Raw genomic sequence first — 17,767 nt, 5'->3', positions numbered from 1 at the left:
TCCGTTACCTTCTTCGCAAAAACTTATGCCACATCCCATCAAAAAGTTAGTTGAACAGAAATTCTGCAAAAACTAATCATAACATATGATCAATCAATTGATATATTAAAAATTCTTATTGCTGTCTATCAGAAAATATTTAAATTGAACAGCCCCACTAAAATCAGCGCTCACAGCCAACGGTTGTTAATCTCAAAACTGTTGTAGATATTTTTACAAACGTATATATTTGTGTATATATATATATATATATATATATATATATATATATATATATATATATATATCTGTGTGTGTGCATATGTGCGTGCGTATGTGTGTGCTGATAAAACGCCCGCCCATAGTTTTTCTAAGTACCTTAATATCACATTCAAATTTAAAATATGGTGAAATATAATTATTTAAACTGCTTTTTGAAGTTTTGTTCAATTAAAATAAGTATATTCTGCAAATATAAAAACCAATTGTATTCGTGGTCTAGAAAACAGAAGTGACAATATCTGCCTATACTTTCATGGTCATAAATAATTAAAACGTTGAAATTCGTTTGTATTAAAAATATTAATAAATAATAAAAAAAGTTAATAGAAAAAATGAAATTAACATGGTTTAGACTTTGATATTTATATTGAAAAGGGATTATTTTTGGCTTTCGTCAAAATTTCCAAAAGAATGTAAACGAATAAATCGGTGAAGGAATGTTATTAAAAAATTTCTCGAAAAGCAGGGTCATGTTAAAAATGTGTTCCATGTCAGCTAAACAACTGACTTCAAAAGCACAGCGTTGCATTGTTAAAGAACCCTTTAGTGGAAATTATCCATGCAGACAGTTGAAAAGATAGTTAACTTTGAGTATAAATGTGAGAACAGCTGAAATTATTTGAATTCCAAAACGGTCAGTTGATGTTTAAGGAAAAAATGCGGACACCAATTTTGGAAAAACGACCCAAAATATGTATTTCATTCATTCAATAAAAAGCAGCTCATGGGTGGAAATGGAAGATAGTGTTACATTCAGACAAAATAAAATTCCGACTAGACGGTTTTAATGGCCACCATAATTATTAACACGATTCAAGAAGAAAAATTTTAGTAAGAAGTTTGTAGGTGACCCCGCCATGGTCTGTGAAGGTGTTTTTTGTTTGGAAAAAGCAAATTAGACCTTTTTAAACGGCAAACAAAACTTGGCAAAGCGCATAAAAGTTGTAAAATATCATCTCATTTATCTATACAAGATGGGGACCATGAATTTCAGCAAGACACTGCTCCAGGTCATGTGTCAATGTATAATGAAGTGGCCAGCATGCTACCCTCCTAACTTTTATCCAATTAAAGATGCTTGCGACGTTTGGTAAGATTTATTTATAAAATAAACAAGTTGTTCATTTAAATAATTAAAAATAATCTATATCTAATGTCATAAACATATTAATACAAATCTTTTAAAAGTTATTATTACGCAACAAAAATGTAATTAACTTGTTTTATTAAAAGATAGTTCCAGTTCCTAAACAAGAAGCGCGGCGTGAAGCTTGCATTCGCGCATCGAGTTTGTCTTTGTCTATTAATAACTTAGAGTTTATTTAAGGAATAATTTCAAAATTTTGAACTTAGTTTAAGAAATAACTTTTTATAAAGAACGAAATATGATACAAACTATATAAGACGTTTTAATGACATTAACTATATGACGTGACAGCAACAAAAGGACTTCGTCATCATTTACGTCACAGCACAAGCCTGGTAGCCATCATTCAATTGATCGTTCTATTCTGTATCGTCATCACGTCATCAGCATCTTCAGTTTTTCTCGTTGACGAGATACGACAGGTGAGTTGATCGGATGTAAGGAAACACGAAACATCTCATTCATTCTTGCATGCATGCAGACACCTATTTCTAGATGCAGCGTGTGATTTTTTTCTGTCAAATGCAATAAAAATAGGTATAGCACTGCACTGTGCTTTATTACAACGTACTTCCATTTTAATGGCGAATAAAATCAATAAAAACAGAACGCGGTTTCTTTTAAGAAAGATGAACATTTGTCCAATGAGACAACTAAATTATTGAAATCATTCCACGTGAGATTGAGTAGGTGGGTGGGCTGCATACTTTATTTTTCACAGAAATACAGTGCAATACAGGCAGGCACACAAATACATAGAATTCATCATGCATGAGGAATTTGGATGACAACAGTTTTATTAAATTCTCATGATGAACTTGGATAATAATTCTATTTTCAATAAATTGAACAGTTTCCAAAATATTCTAGTAAGGAAAATTGAAAAGATAAACTTTAAATTAATTAATACCAACAATTCGGTTGAATTCATTACTCTCTCTCTCTGTCTCTCTCTCTCTGTCTCTCTCTCTCTCTTTCTATATATATATATATATATATATATATATATATAATGGAAAAAAACCATAATTAATGTAGTAATTTATGAAATATGGTAATAATTATAATAATTAATTAAATCGAAAAAATAATAATTATTTTTTATAAGTTCATTTTAATTTATTAAAACTAATGAACGATTGTCCTTGATGACGCAGAGAAAGTTATTAATTGTCTTTCGTTCGGGTATTTCTCGTTGCAATTGACTGAGAAATACCCGAACCCTGTTGTTGGCGGCGTGATGGTCTAATGGTTAAGGTCGCCTGGTGCAGTTTCACAGTAACCGGGTTCGAATATGACAAAAAAAGATCCCCGCCTATCACATGTTTTGTGTGTGATGCGTCGTTTAGCACGTATTCATTTACGATGCTTGTGCGCTTTGTTGAATCCTCTGAACTTTAGATGAATGTAATTGACTTTTAATCTTTTAACCTCTATTTCATAACGTTCCAGAGAGAGAAGGTGTAAGATTTCGAGATTTGTTAAATGACGACGTTTTTTCTTAAACTTATCAATAATTAATTTAAATTATGATACTGAATAAAATTTACAAATTGTGGTGAAGTTTAATGATGACTATATTAATTTGAATTCAGGCAGGCTGAAAATTATTTTTTATTTATCTTTACCTTTCAAGTGAAAACTATTACCTTACGAAATTTCTTATAGTTAAAATAAGTCTGAAAATATTAAAAGGAAAAATTATTATTTTTTTTTTATATATACAGTTTGCTTTGTTAGGTAAGCAGTCAAGTCGTTTGTTAAAGAAGTCTTATGAAAAGGGGAAGAGAATCAAAGAAGTCGTTTGTTGTGCTAGATAAAATTCGACTTGCCTTTAATTGAAATTTTTTAAATTTTAAAAGTACTCTATTACAAAACATTCTGAAAATCAAAATTCAAAAGCAGTGTGAAAGAATTATTATTCAATAAAATTCCCAATAATAAAATCAACTAAATCACGAAATAAAACTTTATTTATTTTATAACGAACGAATATAAAAACACGAACAATTTTTGTTATTTGGCACATTCTAATTTCATCAATTCGAATAATCAGACAAATCGAGGGGATTGATATGGTTGACAGTCTGGAAGGATCTGTATTGAAAGGGTGGATAAAAATTTTTCAGCGGTACCATGGAGCTTTTGACGTGCCCTCCAAATATCCTGTTGCCGAGATCTTCTGACTTCTTCACGCTGCTTCTACAGCCATAGAACGTGTTACAGAACACACGCTTAATTAGTGACTCCTCGTCCTTTATCCAAAAGTTCAATAAATAAATTTATTTCAATAAATGTTATGTCAGTTTGAGAGATGTATTAGATTAAATTATTATTTTTATTTAAAAATATATTGCTTTTCTCATACTTTTGTTTTGCAACATGCAACACTTTAAAGAATAAAAAATTACCAAAATATCTTGAGTCAGACAGACATGTACCAATATGAATATCGTAACGAGACAGGTGTAAATGGTTACCAATGAATGTTTCATCGTTAAGACCAATGATGCCCGATTTAGTGGCAAACTTCAAATTTATTGATAAACTGCAAATTTAATAATTAACGTAAAACCGAAACTATGGAATGTTTAAATTTAATCTTAAAACTTCAAAAATTTCCTTTGTGTAGTAAATCCTGCTTTTAAGTAGCTGCTTCTTTCTTTATATACTTTCGGTTGAGTGTGTTCTGCAAAATAAAATTGGATTCCGGTGATCGTGATGTGATGGGCATATTAATTTCTTTGGAGGAAGCAACATCAGGTTCTGCTTCTAAATTATTCATTCATTTACTCGACTACATTGAAGTTGCTTACATTGTCAAGATAAAAAATTGAAAAGTTTTCTCAAAGATAGCAAGATGGAGCCTGCTATTTTAAAAATTTGCAATTAATATTGAAAAGGCTTGCAATGTCAGGCGTTGGCTTTTGTAGCAACAAATATAATCAAAACCAAACTAGAGAAATTAATTAATTAATTAACATTTAGAAATTAATTAATTGGAAAGGGAGAAACATTCTTTAGAAAAAAGTTAACAAAATTAAATAAAAAACATTCTGACACAATTAAATAAAAAAAATAATTTTAATAGAAAAATTTATAAACCACCATTATAATTACAACTTAAACACGAAAGTCGTTTTTACACTGTACACTGTTTTCAAGCATTTATATTTTGTATTTTGGTATTTAATAATAGGAAGAATTGCGGAAAGATGGTGGTGTTTTTAAAATTAAATTTTATCGCTAATCTTAACTTTATTTTTTTAAATTTAAATTTTCAATTCTTTTACTAAGCAAATGTAACAATTTGTCAGCATTATTTTAAAAACTTACAATCTATTAAATTAACAGGCACCAACTTCACGTTCTAACACAAATTTGATTACTTTACTTGATAGTAATATTGATATTTTTCAAGTTTATTAACATTAAATAATATTTTACTTGACAACTAAAATAACGAGTGAAATTGTTGCCGTTGGAAAACTGCAAAGATAGGAAAGGATTATCGATTTATTAGAGGTTTTGCGAAACATAATAATTCTCTTCAATTAGCTACTCTTGAGGTAGAAACAAACAGCAATAAAGACGATTCGTAATCAATTTTCAAGCACACGTCAACATACTCGCCAACTTTGAAGCAACTGTCAGAGATTAAACTGCCCAAATCACTAGCTTATTGATCTGATGCAAACGCATTCTTTTAGGTTACATCAAAATTCTTGTTATCATTAACAATATTGACCAGTCTCCTATCATAATTCAAAATAAATTTTAAAATTATTTCGCTGCCAACTATGGCTACCTAAGGGGACAAACTTGGCAATGACTTGGCAATCATATCTAACAAAAGAGAAGGCACACAAAAATTATAGATTCAAACAAGCCTGGTGCAGTTAGGCAAATGTGAAGATAAGAATTGACAAATTCTACTTTTTTGATATGAGAAAGTGTAAATGGGAATTATACCAACAATTTTTCCCAAGACCAACAATCAACGATGAAGACCAACAATCAACGATGAAATTATCACAAATGTACGGATTGGCGAAGCTTCCAATTATCTTGCAATGCAAGCTGTTTAATTCTGGTTGTAAAGACTCAACCGCCGAGTAAGTATATATAGTATATATATATATATTTATATTATATTATATATAAATAAATATATATGTATATATATAGTTTACTCCAAAGTCATTATGTTGTTGTAATAAACCTCAAATTTGAGCACCAAACTTAACAGAAGCTTCAGATTTTCAACAAATTGTTTTCACGATAATAAGATATTAATATATGCAGCTACAATTATTTCTGATTTGGATATCTGACAATCTAAACAGTTTAATGTCGCGAAAGTCTAAAAATGTGCAGTATCGTTAGTTCTACGTTAGTTCTCCTTATTGTCGTGTCAATTTTCTTGTCGATGTATGGCTGGGAGAAAAGAGAAAATAGTAGCAACTCAAATGCAGTCAGAGTTTTGAAGTTCGCAGTGTTGCTAGTGCAGAGTTAAACAAAAAACTACATTAAATAAATTATTAAAAAAATTAGGAACAGCAAGTTGTCCTAAACAGAACCCTTTGGAGCACCATATTTAACAACAAGGTTTGAAGATTTTCGAGATCAACATAGTAGAGATTTTGTAGGTAATCGGCAAACCATTTAAACGAAAAGCCACAAATTCATATTTTGGAGATTCTTTTTAGAATATAGGAGTCTATTGACTGATCGATTGATTGACTGATTAATTGATTGATTGATTGGTTTATACTTTCTTTAACAATCTTTGCTTATTATTAGAAAAAGATAAAAAAAAATAGACAACAAAAATGCATTCGACGTCACATGATATCCTTGCATGGCAGTTTGGTTCGTTTTTATAACTGCCACCCAGATTTTTCATGATAGTTCAACTGGCTACTTTTAATACATAAATTTTTAAGTTTTATTTCATTAAACGAATATTTTTGTTTGTCAAATCATAAGTTAGCTTATTGGTTTATTTTCTGAAAAATGTTTTTGAAAATTAAAAAATTAGTGATTGAAAATTACATTCATTTTTTAAATTTCAATAACTTCAGCATTAACTTTTTTAAGTTAAATTTTATTGAATTTTAGTAATGCAGCATTATAAACCGTGGATTTTATTGTTTATGGCAAAAAATATTAGTTGTTTCAAAAATAATGTTACAAATTTACCGAAACCCTACACAGTGTTTACATAGCACATTATTTCATGTGGTCAATTATTATTTGATAGATATTTTGTAGCGCTATATGATTAGCGTTCAACAACAAAAATTTAACAAATAATTAATTTTAGTTTAGAAGCTTGTTGTCCAACTCATTCCTTGACAAACCACTCGCAATTTCGATATCCTGAAAATATTCTCTCACCGCTCCAGCGTTGCAGCCATCAGAAGTGCAGGACTTTATAGCGGCGTAGATGCTATTTTCTTCGACTGGAGCAAACTTATTGAAAGCTGCATCTGAACAGCCTCGCACTATTTTTTTACCAGCTGAAAATTTAATTATATTATATGTCAAATAAAACAATTAACTACAAATAAACTTTATTACATTTAATTTTCTTTTCTCGAACCTATCAAAAGTTAAAAATAAGAAATTGTCTTTATACATTATATAAAAGTTTAACTTAACTATAAAAATCTAATTTCAGTCATCGCATATCATTCCTAATTTTATCAAAGAAATCAATTTAATAAAATAATTTTAAAAAAATCAACCAAACAACCGATATATTGACCAGTCCATAAACTTAACAAATGCAGCAGGTTATAAATGTAAATGTGAAAGCCATATAATAATTATTATAATCAACCGTTTCGATTTATTTCACTCCATACATACGTATGTATATGTTCGTGTTACTGCCACGTGGCATATCATTAATTATAATTTAGTATATAAATGGTCTGTAGTGGAATAATGATACATGTCTTATTGAAAATCATGTTTGATGAAACTAGGCTATTTTGAAAAAGCTATCCATTATTTATTGAATTAAATGAAGACAAACCCGCATTGTTTCTTAAGTCGATGTAGCAAAAAGTTTTTCCAGAGTCGCATTGTTGCGATGCAGAATTGTTTGGCTGGAAGCAAGGATCGTTTGAAGCATCACTCATAGCATAACATACTCTGCAATTAATCCCTTCAAATACATTTGGACATATTTTCATATCAGTAAATTATTAAGCTTTAAAGTTTATATTACATAGATGCAGTAAGATTAAACAAAAAATTGCTGAACAAATAAAAGATTTGGTAAAAAAGTTAGTTCGCGCAATGATATATCTTGGAACAAGACCACATTTTACAAAACATTGTATGAATTCCACCGAACTGTTGACATTCGCCAATTTAAAGTTTGTCTTTTCAATTTTTTTTTACTAGAATTTTTTGGAAATGGTCTAATTTATTACAATTAAAAGTAGAATTATTATCCAAATTTGCAAGATGAATGTGGACAACAATTTTATTTTTAATTCTATTCTCAACATGGACGAAAATAAAAATTTGTTACAACGTTGCACTCAGTGTTTATTGTCAATGATTTAAATTTTTTAAAAACATATATGGAACGATTATAATTTTTTAAAACATAATAACACAACAAATGAAAAGGGAACTCAGGTACATTAATCGAGAGGAGCAAGTAATCCTTCGAAGAGCCGCAGTTTGGCTGCATCTGCATCCCTTAAATTTATTAACATGTATGGTGTCTGGGCCCGGAAGATACAAAATAAAATAAAGATAACACCTAGGTCGCCATTCCCTTCTTGCAAACTAGCGCTATTTTTATTGAATGTAAACAATCATGCTTTAACGAGGGTTTTTTAAGGTGCAGACTATTTTCCTATTGATTTTTTGAAGTCAGAGATTTTTTCATATCCCATCAGATTTTTTTATAATTCTTTAAAAAATCAGGATCTGACAGACGCAGAAACTGTTACAGCATGCAAGGTAGTAGTATAAAATGGTAATGAACAAATTAAAAACGGAAAAAAAATGTTTAAACATGAAAAGTATTGAAAATAAAATAAAGTAATGGTATAAAAAGGTGAATTAATAAAGTAATTTTTTAATGGACTAATAATGACTTATTGAATTAATGAGGTGATAGATAAGTAGAAAGAGAACTAGATTGAGTTAATGTCTTGCTGAGTTTTGCTGAGTTTTGCTGAGTGCTAATATATTTAGGGTGTCTTGTGATGAAGGTCTTTTCCTGATATGTTGATTGAGTGACGACTTGATAGTTACGCTTGCGTTGACGAAGGTTGTGTGTTGTAGTTTTGATTGGTGGTAGTAGAGGATGGGTGACGTGGTTGTTATTACTAACATTTTCATGTTTTCTTCAAAAATTTGAACATGTAAGAAATGTATAATTAAAACTAAATATGAATTTACTTGTTTTAAAAATTGTAAAAGTTATTTAGGGCCATGTGAGACCAGGAAAAAGATACTAACTATGTTGAAATATTATGCAAAAGCGTGAAATAAATCAATTAAAAAATAATGAAAATGAATAAACTTTTTTTAAATAAAAAAATATTTAATAATAAACTATAAAAATGTAAAAATTGTTAAATTTGATGAAAACTAAATAAAGGATGACACCAGACCTTAAAGCGCGCTCAAAATAAGCGCAGATGCGTTCACTGACCAGTATAAGTATTCTAAGTGGATGTATTGGACACAAGAGGTTACCATGGTGCTTTATGTTGTTATTGCCCGATCATACACTTACTATAGCGGATATAGAAAGGACACTAGTATCAGATTGTGGTTGATAATAATATTGACGCAGATGCTTGCAGGTAAACGTTCAACCTGTATTGTTCAATTCTTATGCGTAATTAATAACAATAATGCCATCTTTATATAGCGTCACGACAAGCAGTTAAGGCACATCACCGCATTATTACCTTCACGACAAACAGACAGTATATAAATATATGTGAATCAACGCACATCACAAACTTTTGCATGTGATGGCGGGGATTTCTATAAAATCTCACTCGGTCACATCATCAGCAATGCCAGGCAACAATCATTACTCCATCGTACTTCTCATTTCAATGTTTTTGGCAATAATTTAAAAATTTAATTTGTAAAACTGAATGACAAAAATAATTATACGACAAAAAAAACAATAAAAACTATTGTTAATATCAGTGGAGGATCCAGGGGACCAGACCATCAAAGTGGAAAGAAAATATTGAAAATTTTATGTAAAAATATCGTTTAAAGTAAACGAAAATTAGCCAAAATTTCATTAACTTGGGTATTTTAAAAATCATCCCGACTGAAACGGGTATAAGCGGAATTAACAAGAAAAAAGGTCATCAGCGTTAAAATTTTAAAATCATCCTCACCGCAAAATTTGGGCTCTTCGACTGGTTATTATTTAACAGGATATATTGTTTCAGTAGTGATTTACCTACCTAAAAAGTTAGGGCCCGGATTCAGTCTAAAGCCGACTGAAGGTCTCATCTAGCCCTGAAAGATTCTCTCAATTTCTTTTCATTTAATTATTCATAATTTTTCATAATATGGCTTATATTCAAGAACCAGAAATTATAAAAAATTGGAAAAACAACAAACAAATTACGTTAATTTTAGATTATTTTTAATTATTCGACTTTCAACTGCACAAAAATATATTACGCGAATTCAATTTGATGGAAAAATAAAATCAACGTGAGTGCTGTTGGTGCTGTTTCGTTTTTATTGATAAATATCCTCAGATGTGAAAATCATTTATTTAATTTTAAAATTCTTCAAATTATATTTAATGATAAGTATAGTATGGTAACCTCTTGTAACTGTAATCAAACTGCTACAAAGAAACTGAACCAGGAGGGCAAACATTTTTGCTGATGATCTTTTTAATAAATGTCAGTGTAACCAATTCTAGATGATTTTTGAAAATTTTAGCTAATTTTCAAGAGTATAAGTATGTTGTGTGAGGAATAAATAATACAAACCGAGAGAAATTTTTCTTTTCAAAGCAAAACTTGTGATGAAATAGTAAATCGACTCAAACAATTTTATAAGCAATAGATAGATATTCATTGATGAAGACTTCGCGTTTATTCGTTTATTTACTTTCGTATGAATCCACTTTCTAAGAAAAAAATTCTGCGAAATATGCAAATTAAGTTTTATTTGAACTAACAACAAAAATTGACGAAAATAAATAGCGTTTCAGTGAATTTCATCCTTAACCCACACATAAATTAAATTATTTTTATGTTATTCAACTATGTTATACGTTGTTCAAAATAGCGAAGATTATATTATCACACGCTAAAATCTTAAAAGTCTTATCATACGACAAAGAGTGACATTGTGCCATTGGGCGAAGTTTCTTCCGTGTGTTTGAAAATGCAGTTTTTTTAATTTCACAAATCAAAATCAAAAATATTTAATCGAATAAAATCTAAGCGCGTCATTACAATGTGAACCCGTGGTTAATGCGATGACCTCGTTAGTACACATGTGTCGAATTATTCGAGGATGATGACAAGTTTACAACAAAAAATGTTTCTGGAATTTATCTACTCATAAAATAAAAATGAACAACGATTCCTAGCAAAAAAGTGTCTACCATGTTTTCAAAATCATTAAAATTTTCAAATCATTCCTGCTAGAATTGAAGTTCATCTATTAAACTGCTACTACCTTTAAATCACACATCACTTTAAACTATTTTTAACTCTGCCAAAGCTAACACAAATTGAAAGTGCCACCTTTAAGTTAAAAAATTGGTAATAAATTATCACAATAGCTATTTTTCTCAGTCTTGTCACATATTTTCAAATTATGGTTGATAATAAAAAAACTAAACATTTTGCTTGGCTTAAACTTCATATTATAAATTACATATATATATATATATATATATATATATATATATATATATATATATATATATATATATATATATATATATGTAAAATCTTTAGCGAGAAAAATCGAAAAAACGAACTAAAAACATATTAACGCCAAACATTCGGTAGAATTTATAGAATATTGTAAAAATTATGTTCTATTACCAACGTATGTATATATATATATATTTCAATAATTCAACACTACTTTCAACATTGTTCAACTTTTTTATATTTCTTTTTAATTTATTAATTTCAGAGAGATTAGACATTTTATTGTTTTTAATTTTTTAAAATTAAATTTTATTTAATTTTATTGCATCTTTTAATAGACAATTTTATTCCCAAAAATACCATATATAACAAAACTTTCTCCCGTTTCGTGCACATTCTCAAAAATTTGACTGAACGCGTTAACCCTACATTTCCAAATTCGCGTCATTTGCGTTTATTATATATATATATATATTTACAATATTCTATAAATTCTACCGAATGTATGGCGTTAATATGTTTGTAGTTCGTTTATTCGATTTTTCTCACTAAAGTTTTTGGGTGAACGTTTAGTTTATTAAAATTCAAAATAAACTTATTTTTCGAATTCATTCTGCAAATAAGGCCATATTTCGATTCCGAATGAATCATCGTCAGTGCTCCTTATTGTATATATAGGGAAATATTGACTTTGTCAAGATTAACTTTGACGTTGTAAAAATTAACTTTGGTGTTGTAAAATTGAACTTTGATGCGAATTAGGTGTCAGGTTTCTTAATTGGCTGGTCATCTTCTTTGGTCTCCTTTTCTTCATCGATAGCATCATATTCTTCTTTGTCACTATTTACGATGCTAGTTTTTATTACTTCTTTGTTTTCGTTGTTGGTTAAGCGCCGGGTTGGAAGTAAGGTTGTCATTTATTGTTGTATATTTATTTTTGGTTTATTGATGTCGATTAGGACTGCTTCTGCAATTTTAAGATGCGTGTAGTTGCTGTTCTGGTATATTACTTTGGTGTTGCTGTCGAGGATTTCACGGCTAATTGTGATTGAGTGTGTTGAGTCCAAATGAGATTTGATAGCACCACTCTGTTTATGCATCGTAAGCCTTCTAGTCAGTGAGGTAGTAGTAATCCCGATATATGAGTCATGTTGACGTGCACAGCCGTCAAAGGGGCAATTAAATTCATACATTACGTGATTACGCTTTAACTCAGAGTTATCTCTAGGACTGCAGTTGTTTTTCAGTATTAGGTGAGACGTCTTTTTATTGTTGTAATAAATTCGGAGTTTAACTTTACTATTTGGGTTGGTTGGTGTGACATTTTTATTGATGATATGCTTAAGAATAGCTTCATCTACCTTGTATGCGGTTGACATGTGATTTCTGTAATACAAGATGACGTCGTTATCTTGATTGTTGGTACTAGGAAGGTTATTGCTGTGTAGTAATTTGTTTTTAACAATCTTTTCAATAGAGTAAGTCTTATATCCATTGTTTACAATCAGGTTAGTTAGTGACCCTCTTTAATTCAGCGTCGCGATTTTCTAGTCATCGTAAGCCTCGACAGCAACACCAAAGTAATATACCAGAACAGCAACTACACGCATCTTAAAATTGCAGAAGCAGTCCTAATCAACATCAATAAACCAAAAATAAATATACAACAAAAAATGACAACCTTACTTCCAACCCGGCGCTTAACCAACAACGAAAACAAAGAAGTAATAAAAACTAGCATCGTAAATAGTGACAAAGAAGAATATGATGCTATCGATGAAGAAAAGGAGACCAAAGAAGATGACCAGCCAATTAAGAAACCTGACAACTAATTCGCATCAAAGTTCAATTTTACAACACCAAAGTTAATTTTTACAACGTCAAAGTTAATCTTGACAAAGTCAATATTTCCCTATATATACAACAAGGAGCACTGACGATGATTCATTCGGAATCAAAATATGGCCTTATTTGCAGCATGAATTCGAAAAATAAGTTTATTTTGAATTTTAATAAACTAAACGTTCATCAAAAAACTTTAGTGAGAAAAATCGAAAAAAACGAACTACAAACATATTAACGCCAAACATTCGGTAGAATTTATAGAATATTGTATATATATATATATATATATATATATATATATATATATATATATATATATATGTTGGTAATAGACCATAACTTTTACAATATTCTATAAATTCTACCGAATGTTAACGCCAAACATTCGGTAGAATTTATAGAATATTGTAAATATATATATATATATATATATATATATATATATATATATATATATATATATATATATATATTAATTTATTTATTTTTTCAAAGACACAAAAAAGTAAACAGAAAGATATTTGTAATAATGCCTTAACTAAAAAGTGACAAAAATATTTCGATGAGAAAACTAAAATGACCAAACTTTTGCAAAAATATACAGACACATTGCATAGTTACAGATATATATAAAGTAGATCAATATTTTTAAGACATTATTCTAAGTTATGATAGTAGATAACAATTTATAAAAAATATATATACATAACGTAAAAGTCAGAGCAACGAAAAATATATTCATACATACACACTTACTTATTTAACCATATATATACAAACATACATATATATTGTTTATTGTTTATTTTCTTCAAAGAAACAAAAATAAACAAAAAAAAACTCGTAATAGTTTATTAACTAAAAATATTCTACAATGATTCAATGAGAAAACAACAATGATCAAACTTTTGCAGAAGTATACAAACACATTTTCTCTCACATATAAACACCATCTGCACAGTTACAAAAATATAAACAACATTTTTCTAAGATATGGTCATAGATAGCAAATTGATGAAAAATATACATACAAAACGTAAATAGTCAGAGAAACGAAAAATGCCCGGTTGGATGGTCCATAAGCACAAGGATTCATGGAGGTTTATAAGTACAAACAAAAATTTTGAGATTTTTTTAAATGGTGCCAGATTATCGATGTTTTTAATGTTGGAAAGAATCACACTGTTCCATAATTTAGGGGCAGTATGAGATATACAATTGTTGCCCAAATTTAATCTAGATGTTTTATATAGAAAGTATCATTTTGCCTTGTAATAATTGATTTATATGGATTTGAATAATGGAAGAATTCTGAATAATATGGAGGTAAAAGTATTCTCAAGAATTTTAAAGTAAATAATATTTGAAGATAGAAATTAATTTGATAAATTGATAGAATTTTAGTCTTAGGAAGAAGTTCTTTGGTATGATCGGTTTGTTTTAAATTAAATATAATCCTTATAAAGCGTTTTTGACAAACAAATCAGAGCTTTAGTAAATATTCAGGACCATTTCCCCAGATTATATTACAATAAATTAGATGAGGAAAAATAAAACTATAGTATAGATTGATTTTGCTAACGAAATTAAATTTATGTTTTAATTTATTTAAAATACATAAAAAACTGTGAATTTTTTTTCTAATTTCCAAAATATGTAACGACCATGACCGATTACTTTTGATATATACACCTACAAATTTAATTGTGCTACATTTTCTAAGAATATTATTATTTATCAAAAGTCTTGAATATTATTGGTAAGTATTGTAGGACCTAAAATTGTATAGCATGATTTATCAATGTTGATGATTAGCTTGTTGGCCAAAAAAGAAGCCTCAATTCTCTTGAGATCGATATTAATTAGCGATAAATCATCAATTAGTGATTTCGAACTGTAAAAAATATTAGTGTTGTCAGCGAACATAATACATTTAAATTGTGTAGTCACATTAGGAAAATTGTTGATGAAAATTGTGAAAAGAAGGGGGCCCAAAATTGAACCCTGTGAGACCCCATATTTAACATGCAAAATATTAGAACTTTTGCAATCTATTGACACAAATTGTTTTCTGTTAGACAGGTAACTAGTAAGCCAAGAAAGGATTTTACCACGAAATCCATTGAGTTCGAGTTTGGTTAAAAGTAAATTGTGATCAATAGTATCAAAAGCTTTCGTGAGGTCTATAAAAATCTCAAGTGTAGGATGTTTATCATTTAAGTTATTAATAATTCTATGATATAGTTTTAAAACAGCTAACTCCGTTGGGTGCTTTGGTCTAAATCCATATTGGTTATTAGACAATAATTTATATTTATCTATAAATGATTTCGTTTTGTTGGCAACTAATTTTTCAAGTTCAAGTACCTTTGACAAAGGGGAAAGCAAAGAAATAGGTCTATAGTTATCAGGATTCGGATCCTCTCTGTTGCCTTTCTTAAAAATAGGTAAAATTTTGAACGCATCTGGAAATTTCCCGCTCTGCAAGGATAAGTTACAAATGTGCACAAAAGGGAAAACAATTTCCTTAACAAATAGCTTTATCATAAACATATTAAGACCATCATATGAACAAGATTTGTTTGGCTTGAATTTATCGATTATGTGGACAATCTCCGACGGTTCAATATCGTCTAGAAAAAATGAGTATTTGTTACTATCCATACAAACAACTAATTCATTATATATATATCAAAAAATTTATCTAGCGCTAGTTAATTAAAACTCAAAAGCACCATCAAAAAACAAGATAACACAAAATTAAACATAAAATTAAACATATCCTCACTAAAATAAAGTTAAACGTAGAAATAATTGTCTGGCTGCGAAAAAATTGCAACAATTTAACACAATTGAAAAAAAACACTATAGAACAATTTAAAAAATTAATATTATCACTGTTACGAATACAAAATTGTTTTGAGTTCCTTTCTGAAGAAACCCAGTGTTCCTGAGCGAAGCCGGCAGACCATTCCAGACAGTCGGTCCTGAAACAGCAAAGCTTCGTGAACCAATACACAAGTTTGCAGCAGGAACTATCAACCGATTCGTATAAAATGATCTTAGATGAATCCCGGTCGGACGTTGCAAATCACTGTTGATCTTATCCTGCAGATACTTTTGAGCACTATCTGTGAGTACTTTATACATCAAAATAGCAATTTTGTGAATTATTTTCTTATCAACAGTTAGCCAGTACAAATCTTTAAGTATAGGCGTCACATGATCATCCCATCGACCGCCAACCACAACCCTAGCTGCACGATTTTGCAAAGACGGCAATACATGGATGGACTAGTCCGGCAATCCAAAATACAAACTGTTGCAGTAATCAACTCTCGTGTGAACAAATGCATGAATCAGCGTCTGAAGCGTAGAGACGTTCAATGATCCACGAATTTGATTCAATCTTCTAATCTGATACAAGCAATCTCTTGAAACCCTCTTGATATGGTGCTTCATTGCTAGATTCGAATCAAAAACCACAACCAGATTAGTCGCATTGTTACAAAATAAAATTGTTTCTTCATCAACTGTGATCGAGTTTATCTCCAATTTTGACAACTACTGCCATGTTCCCACCGGCAAAAGTTTAGTTTTATTTCGGTTTAGTTTCAAGCCATTTTGCGACATCCATCAACAGCTGACAAGCATTCTACAAATCATTTCATTTCCAACGGAAATGAATCTATTGTACTATTAACTATTATTTGAATATCGTCCGCAAAAGCATGAGTTGTAAACTCAAATGATTCAACAACGTTAATACCTCTGACGTGTAGAGTAGAAACAACAACGGGCCAAGAACCGACCCCTGTGGCACACCAAAGACATCCCCACTGACGTCAGACATCTTACCTCCAACTGATACCTGTTGAGATCTACCAACCAAATAAGATTTCATCCATTCTAAACTTCATCAGAAAATCCAAAACCATATTGCAATCTATCTAAAAGTATCCTGTGATCAACACAATCGAACACCGCACTTATATCAATGAAAGCCAGGAGTGATATCTTCTGTACATCTATTGCTGAACAAAGATCAGAAAAAACCTGCAACAGCGCCGTCTCCGTAGAATGGCACTGTCTAAAGCCAGACTGATGAACAGGCAACAAATTGTTACTCTTCAAGTGATTCAGTATCTGTTTAGCAACCAACCGTTCAATAAGCTTAGAGATAAAACAGAGATTAGAAACCGGTCTGTAGCTGCTGATTTCACCAGAATCGAGATTATTCTTCTTCAAAAGAGGACGCATAATAGCATGTTTACACCCACAGGAAATTGACCAGTCCACAAAGATAGATTAACTAAACTTGTCAAAAAAGGAGCAAACAGATTAACATGTTTCCTAATGATATCAGTTGGAATAATATAATACTAGCAAAAAGATTATATTGCTCTTTTAGGGTAATAAATATCATAATATATATATATATATATATATATATATACAAACATAATATATATATATAAATACAAACATAATATATATATATATATATTATGTTTGTATTCGAAGCTAAACCTGAGATGAGAAATTTTTAATTTAAATGATTGATTCAATTAAATGCATCTTCAAATTGTAATTTATTTAAAAG

The 17,767-nt window shown here is 29.7% G+C and overlaps 2 protein-coding genes across 2 annotated transcripts; one reads left to right on the top strand and one right to left on the bottom strand.

The window, feature by feature from the left end:
- Window positions 1-1,235: 1,235 nt before the first annotated feature.
- HELRODRAFT_171418 (hypothetical protein) lies at window positions 1,236-2,183 on the top strand (the record flags this gene model as incomplete). The annotated part of the gene is made up of 3 exons (XM_009018135.1): window positions 1,236-1,351; window positions 1,734-1,830; window positions 2,016-2,183. 3 exons carry the CDS (start codon window positions 1,236-1,238, stop codon window positions 2,181-2,183), a joined length of 381 nt encoding a protein of 126 aa, XP_009016383.1.
- Window positions 2,184-6,730: 4,547 nt separating this feature from the next.
- HELRODRAFT_171417 (hypothetical protein) lies at window positions 6,731-7,611 on the bottom strand (the record flags this gene model as incomplete). The annotated part of the gene is made up of 2 exons (XM_009018134.1): window positions 6,731-6,930; window positions 7,452-7,611. The coding sequence occupies 2 exons, from the start codon at window positions 7,609-7,611 to the stop codon at window positions 6,731-6,733; spliced, it is 360 nt and encodes a 119-aa protein (XP_009016382.1).
- Between the last annotated feature and the right edge of the window lie 10,156 nt (window positions 7,612-17,767).

The sequence above is a fragment of the Helobdella robusta genome, assembly GCF_000326865.2.
Source record: "Helobdella robusta unplaced genomic scaffold HELROscaffold_20, whole genome shotgun sequence".
Lineage (NCBI taxonomy): Eukaryota > Metazoa > Annelida > Clitellata > Rhynchobdellida > Glossiphoniidae > Helobdella > Helobdella robusta.
This window is presented reverse-complemented; position numbering and strand designations above follow the sequence as displayed.